The sequence below is a fragment of the Gavialis gangeticus genome, unplaced genomic scaffold (assembly GCF_001723915.1).
Source record: "Gavialis gangeticus isolate Ggan-Ray unplaced genomic scaffold, GavGan_comp1, whole genome shotgun sequence".
NCBI lineage: Eukaryota > Metazoa > Chordata > Crocodylia > Gavialidae > Gavialis > Gavialis gangeticus.
In genome coordinates, this window is record NW_017729032.1 from 211,656,576 (window position 1) to 211,664,493 (window position 7,918).

The following is a 7,918-nucleotide window of genomic DNA, read 5'->3' on the forward strand; positions in this document are numbered from 1 at the left end:
TTTTTAATTTCTTTTAAAAAAAAAAAAAAAAAAAATAGAATTTGACAATTTTGTTGCAGGATCTGTTGCTCAGGAGAACAGACATAGCAAAAGAGTTGCCAGGAGGAAGCTAAATGGAAGTGACTCTGAATATTCCAAGACCCCTTACAGAATAGTCAGCAGCAAAGAAAGTCGCAGAAGAATTCCACGCAGAAGTGCCACTGTGGCTGCTAATAAATTAAAGCTGATGAGGGATGTGAAGGAGGAGGTCTCCAGCTCGGAAAGCATTGGCACTGGGTGCAAGAATAGAAAACTTCCCCACCGCGATGCCTCTGCTGTGGCTAGGAGAATGTTACTGGATGGCTCTGAGGATGATGCAGGCTTAAAGTCAGAGAGAGAAGAGGAGGTAAAGGAGCAGTACACCAGGAGGAAAGCTCATTCTCGGCCTGGTTCATCTGCTGCTAGAAGAAAATACATTAGTGAATCTGAAAACGGAAGTTCAAATTCTGAAACTGAAACAAAAGTGGCAGTGGCAAGTAAGCAAAGCAATGGCTATAAACAACCCCACAGAACAGTCTGTGCTGCCTCACCTGAAATGAAAGATCTTTCAGGTGAAATCCTGGAGGATGACTCTGGAAGCCACAAGTCAGAGGATGAGAGCAGTCGGAGACTTTCTGACCAGTCCGTTTCTGTATGCAAACCTGTAGGGATGCGCAACTCCAAAGATGGGGCAGACTCTGACTCAGACCAGTGGAATGGTAGAAACAACAAGAAGCTGACCACTCAGAAGCCTCCAGCCAATTCCAAAAGAGCAAAAGTCTTAAGTGATTTAGAAGACACAGCAGAGTCTGAAGCAGAGGAGAGGGAGGATGGGAAAAGTTCTGCTTCAGAGAGTGTGGAGCCTTCTGGGAGCTCAAAATCTGGACCTGAAACCAGTTTATACTGGTCTTCTGATTCTTCTGAGTCTGAAATATTAGATGCCAATAGATGTAAATATGGTGATACCAAAACAGCAAAAAAGAGGAAACGAAAAGGAAAAACCAAAGTCATTAGAAAAGGTAAAATTTTTAAAGCTAATGCATCTAATTCTATGGTACTGTCTAGACGGAGGAAACGCCGTAGGATTAATATGGATGATGATGACTGGGAGGATTTGGACTGTGCGAACTGTAAAATTGCTTTTCAACACTAACATAAGAACTAGAAATCAGAGTAGGAGAACTGTAAAATATGACTATAATGACAGCGTCTAGAGTGTGTTGAAAATGGAAGATACCGAATATGACATTAAGGGCAATCTATTCCAGTTTTATGGTAATAGCAATAGAATTCATAATGAATGCCAGCTGTTCCATGTCGTGTAATTCCAGGAATATATTTTCTATGAAAAACATACTAAATCGTGATAGTTTCTTCCATACTTCAACTTGCATTCGTTTGCCTATGTAGCAGTTTGTAGGAATTCTCAGTGTCTTATTTCAGGGCAATACTTCAATGTGGACTGGAACCATACTGCAAAAGTAACAGTTTAAAATCTGTTCACTGTCAGTCTGTGGGCTGCTACTGTATAATATTGAACCTTACTGTAACAGGTCTGTGCGAGAGGGTGTGAAGAGCATATCTTTTTAGGCACTTAAGAATTTTAAGTAGCAGCCTGTTGTTGTGCCTGTTTCTTTTTCAAAATTTCAATTACAAACTTAGTTTTATAAATAATTCTGTAGTCTGACTCTTGTGAGTAAAGTAACAGAAATTTACCAGAGAACCATATTTTTTGAACTGCTAAGTTTTGTGCTAATAAAATTTAACCACGTAAGTTACTAACTTTAAGTTTAATTTTTATTTTTCTTCAAGATATTGCTAAAGAGTTTTGAGTGAAAAGTGGTGTTTTGTTTTTATACACTTTTTTTTTCCCGTGGTGTAAATTAGAACCCATAAATTAATACTTTTAGCTTCTGTTGGTTGTTTTCAGACTACTTGAAATGAAAATGTTTTGACTTCACAATAGCAGTGTTGCTGTATTGATTTGATTTCCACATACATTCCTTTTTTTAAATTATTTAAGATACAGACAAGTTAACAGATACAGTGATGATCCCCATATCCTTCAGTTTATCCAGATTTCAAGGGGCATTCTAGTTTTTAGTGTAACAGAAGTTGGGTTACTTCTATGATCCTGTAGAAGTCCCTTTATCACCATCTCACTGACGCATGCTCATTGTTTTAAGTGGGAGGTGTCAGTACTTCAGTCACAGCAAGCAAAGCTAATTCTGAAGCCTTGAGAATTCTCCTGAGTTCTAGTCAACCAGAAAGGGGGATTTGAACCTACTAGATCTATAATAATAGTTCATGAAGCTCGTATAATAAAATAGCTTTGCCCTTTTCACAGATCCTTTTATATACAGAACACTTTTTTCTCTACTGTACCGTAGAAGACTGTTTCCAATTCCTCTGAAGAGATCTACCCTTTGTGCAACCAGCCTATGTATATATGATGTTTCTGGTTTTTAGCACTTTACAAATGGCATGAGTAAAATTTAAAAAAGGGGGGGGGGGGGCCAAAAATCTTGTGTATTTACCTCTTTAATGAAGTACAATAATACTGTAGTTAGTAGTAACAAATAATTTGGCAAACACTAAACAGAGGAAGAAAATCAAGTAAGAAATTGATTTTTGTCTGTTGCTTTACTTTTGCATAACTTCTACATATCCTTTACAATCTTCCACTTACCTTTCTCCATTCTCCAAGTTATGGATTCTTGAATTCAGTGTAATATGAAGAATTGTATGATGGCATACTTATTAAAAAAAAAAACAAAAACAAAAAAAACACTTTTCTTCAGTGCCACTATTATTAAGATTAAGTCTACAAAAGATGCATCAACTTTTTCTGCACACCATGATCAGGATAGGGTTTTTAAAAAAAAGGTTTGGTTTCTTTCATTTCCCACATCATCTGGTTTGATAGTTAATGAAAGATGGAGCTGTCTTAACTGCAGCACTATAAAATGATAAAATATGCTCATTTAGTATTTTTTTTCTAATTTTTAATTTCTTTCCAACAAGTATAAGATGGGGGAAATGGCCTGGGTCATCACTGTATTTCTGACAAAGAATTGTCAAAAGAATGCAATTTTTTTACTTTAAAAATGAAATTCATTTTTCTTGGCTGCCACATAATTTTGATTCTGTTGCACTTTAAGTGTGTGTGTGTGTATGTATATATGTGTGTGTGTGTATATGCCTTCTGGCAGAGTTTGATATATATTTTGAGAGACAATGATATGGGAATCTCAGGAAGTATGTAATTTAATGCGTCTTGTGATTTAATTATTCTGACAATTTTCCAAAACAAATATGACTTTGACTTACCAACACCTGACTTATTGGTGCCATATATTTTGGGTTCTTCCTAACATGCTAACCTCAGTGAATGGTGTGTAAGACAAAATGGCAGGTGAAAGAGGACCTGCAAAAACAAAATGATCACTAAGCTCTTAGTTGTGTTGCCACAAATACTTATTCCCATTCCATTAAAGTTCCAGTTACATTTTCAGCACCTTTTAGTGCTCTTCCTGAAACTTTGTTTTGTAAGCAGAAAATAAATCCAAAATAAAATGATATTCTTTTTGGAGACTTGTAAACTTAATTTTCAAAAAGTTTAAAGAGATGGGTTTTTTTTAAATAATGTAGAAGAGACTCTTTAATTTTTATAGAAATATTACACCCTGTTGAATTTGTATATTTTGCAGTAGGAAAAAGATGGATGTTATATTTTATCAAGTAAAATTTCTTGAGTTTAGGACTTCTACTTTTTAAAATTAAAAAAATCTACAAAGTGCTGCCTGTTCAAAGTTGGACAATTATGATTTTTTTTAAACTTCTGTAGGGAAAGCTGGTGTATGCAGAAGATTCCAAATTAGATCAGCCAACATCAAGTTTTGATTTATGTTTATGTTGTGTGTTTGCTTGTTAGCGCTTGAAAGATTGGTGTTTTAACCTATCTGTCATGATGTCTGAAGCCTGATGAAAATCTGGTTTATATCCTTGTGTTTGTTTCTTCACTGGTTAAACTGTAGCTCAGTATATTGTACTGTATATGTTGGATATCAAATGCTCACTTGTATTTCAGTTTCTGATTTCTTAAATAGAGCAAAAACTCAAATCGGAATCACGTTTTGTCTCTTCACTTATAAAAGGCTACTAATCTTTTAAAAATTATTCTGCAGTTGATGGATTAGGATAAAAATAAGTTTAGTGCACTTTTTTCTTAAAGCAATAATTATTTGTATCCAGAGGATAAAAATGATAATAGTAAACTTTCAAAAAAGCTCTTTTTTGTAATTGTTGTATGCATTGAATCTATTATTTTCAATTTGCCGGTCTGTGGGCCACACTGGGTAACTGCTGTGGCCTGAGGAAAAAAATCTAATCATTATATAAAATTACTATGAATTTTAATAAGAAAAATAAACTGTTCCTCTCTTCTCCTGATATCTAGATTAGAAAACAATTGAATTTTATATAGTAGTCATCAACCTTCCTTCTCTACCTATAGCTATCAAAGTACAGTTTTCCCTTGTCAACCATGTTTTTGAGTATCTACACTTAATATTCTGTACGCCATTTTGGCTACCACTGTATACAGTTTTGGGTAACTGTGGTTTTCCATGGCCATGCGTCAGCCCACCACATGCCATTTTTCCCATAAGCCTTTTGTCTCGCTAACCATGGTTTTGTCAACCACGGGGACTTTCAAGAACCTAACCCCAGCCGTTGGCAAGGGAAGCCTGTATTGAGAGTGCTAAAACCACAGAGAGCTGAGTAACTTTTTTAAAGTGTTTTTTAATAATAAAACACTCACCTCTTAAAATACATTAATGGAATCCAGTTTTTAAGGGGAGAGATTGAGATGCATTATAAATATATGGCAACAGTGAATGCTGTAAAAGTTCTTGAAAGGTATTAATAAGCATTTAAATTGATAGTGACTTAATGCAGCAGAGAATGATTTCTCCACTGGGACTCATAGCTGAAGCAATCAGCTACTCAACTCAAATGTGTGAAGGAAGTCTACAGGAAGTGGTATGTGTGAGCATACCTGTGTACCAAGCACAACGCGTTATCCTTTGTATTTGTCAGATGTAGACCAAAGTAGAGCATGAATTTTAAGGTTACATAACACAGACGGACAGGTGACCTAAATAGAGTGATTGTTTTTTCTGTTACAGCTGTTTCTTGGGGTGGCCATTTCTGCCAGCCCCACCTACACAGTTTTGCACAAGTTAAACACAAGGTCATAAAACTGATTTCATTAACAGTTCCAAGTCTATTTAGGTGTTCCTATTTTGAGTATTTTTCATCTTGCTTCAAAATTAAGCTAAGTTATGATAAGTCATCTTTTCCTCCTCTCCCATGTGCATGCATGCGTATATATGTGTGTGTGACATATTGACGTGGCCACAAACTTCCCCCACTTCAAGTAAAGCTATGATCTTGAAACCAGTTTGGTTTAACCTGTGGAGGTTTTGTCACTTCGCTTATTTTAGAGGCCAGATGAGTGGTGTGGGATTGGTTCACAAGCCAAATGAATGGTGTGGGGGCAGCCCTGCAGACTAGATCAGGCCCACAGACCCCTCCCTTCCAGTTCCAGACCCAGCAGGAAGAGGCCCAGTATCAGGGGTGCTTGGCTGCCACTGTGGGAGCAAACTACAATGTCAGTGCTGCTGGGGTCCAGCATAGTGGCTCTCACCAGTGTGGGTGGCTACAGCTGCAGAAAGGTCCACGCTGCCCTCCTTCCATCAAGGGCCAGATCTGATCTGCAGGCTGTATGCTTGGTACCCCTAACTAAACCTCTTTGTGCACACACACTCTCACTCTCTTGCTCACTTCCCCCATGTAGTCAGAGTGGGTGATTAGCTCAAAATACCAGTCCCTTATCTGAAGCCTGGGTTTAGGCACTGCTGGCTTTCTGTCCTTAACCGGTTTCCATTTGTGTCTTTCTGTCTTTATTTGGATAGTGTATGATGGTTTGTGTTCCCATCCTTATGTACCATGGTGTAGTATTGTATTTGCATTCAATTATAAGTAATATTTTCCCATTTTAAAAATTCTTAAATATAAACTTTGTAGATGAGAGCTAGCAGTTTGAGTTTGTACACATAATTATTAGAAGAGCACCAGTATATCAGTTGCATATTGGATCGGCACCAATAAAGGAAATTAACATTATCAACTATTCTTTGGCTGTTGTCGCTGATAATGTTCTCCAATAATTGTCAGGGCCCCCAGACACCTGGGCTCCTTCCCACCCATGGCGCTGGGGCTCCTGGACAGCTGGGTTTCCTCCGAGCCGGAGTGACCCTGGATACACCCCATTCCCCTCGCTAGCAGGTCAAGCTGAGCAGGAGCGGAGCAACTGCTGTGGTGTCCGGAGTGCTGGTGTGGCACAGACTGCAGGCTGGGACCAGGGCCAGCACTGCAAAAGGTGCCGAATGCAGAAGAGGTGACTGGGGCAGTCAGAGCTGAGCTGCATGGCCCAGCCCACTGTGACTGAGCCTGCGGTGCTCAGGGGTCTGCACCCCAAGTGTCTTGGGCAGAACTTGGCAGGGGCTGAGGCAGCTGGTCCCCACCACTGTGTGGCAGGGTCCTTCCCCTAGCAGGAATGAAGCCTCCAATGGTGGGGGTGCAGCGCTTTAATTAGAGCAGCCCTGGGCAGCCTCAGACCCAGGCAGTTGCCCTGAGCTGGGAGTTAAAGCGCTGGAGCTGCAACTGGCACGGGCCACTTTTGCACATGCTCCAGGAGTGGTGGGGCCACACTTTAATTAGAGCCTTGTTGCTCATGTTATAAGCACCTCTGAAGTGCCACATCCAAAGCAGTGGTGCCAGGCGCAGGTGAGGTGGCACAGGGCCTACAGCAAGCCCTTTTTTCACTGTTGCACTGTGCACCATGTGATCTCAATCAGCTGATGATATGTGCTTGATTGCAAATATTTGATGTGCATGCAATACCAGTAAAGATTTCAGCACAACAAACTTAATACAGCACCTCAAGACGTGCCATGCTACTCAGTACAATGATTTCCTAAAGATGACTACAGAGAAGAAAGAAGCAGGGCAGGAAAAAGCTGTGCCAAGGCAACTATCATTGCATGAAGCACTAAAACGCTCACAAAAAGGTGTAAGTGGAGATGCCAGGGCTAAGGAAATTAACCATTTAGTGGTGTTTGTAGTTCTGGATGATCAGCCATTTTTCATTGTAGAAGATACTCAATTCCAGTTTCATTTGAATGCCTGGAGTCTCATTACACACTGTCCAGCAGAAAGTTTATAGTTAAGATTGTGCTGCCAGAGCTGTACAATGTTGTTTTAAAGCATACAGATGCTGGTTGAAGATGATTGTGTATCAGCATTTAGCTTTACGACTGATATTTGGAGCTCTGATATGTCACCTATGTCAATGCTGAGTTTAACTGCCTGGTGGATAGATGTGAATTACAGTTTACAGAGGACCATACTACAAGCCTAGGAGTTCAGCATTTCCCATATGCCTGAGGCTATTTCAGTGGCATTTGACAAGGTATTTGCAGTGTGGAAGATCCTGAAGATCCGTGGCCAGCCCTATGAGGAGAGGCTGAGGGACCTGAATCTCTTCAGTATCCGCAAGAGGAGACGGGGGATCTTGTGACTGCCTACAACCTTATCAGGGGCCACCAGGAGGGATTCGGGGAAAGTCTGTTCACCAGGGCCCCCCTTGGAGTCACTAGGAACAATGGCCACAAGCTGAGGGAGGATAGGTTTAGGTTAGATATTAGGAAGAACTACTTCACTGTAAGGGTGGCCAGAGCCTGGAATAGGCTTCCCAGAGAGGTGGTGCTCTCACCTTCCCTGGAAATCTTCAAGAGGAGACTGGATAGGCACCTGGCTGGGGTCTTATGACCCC

At 39.9% G+C, this 7,918-nt stretch overlaps 1 protein-coding gene across 1 annotated transcript in view; it reads left to right on the forward strand.

The window, feature by feature from the left end:
• The window catches only part of BRWD1 (bromodomain and WD repeat domain containing 1), a gene marked incomplete at its 5' end in the record, with an annotated part of 100,072 nt that overhangs the window by 80,060 nt on the left and 12,094 nt on the right, over nt 1–7,918 (forward strand). Inside the window, one exon of the mRNA XM_019523887.1 lies at nt 60–1,037. Coding sequence (XP_019379432.1) covers nt 60–1,037 — 978 coding nt within the window. The remainder of the gene's footprint in view (nt 1–59; nt 1,038–7,918) is intronic.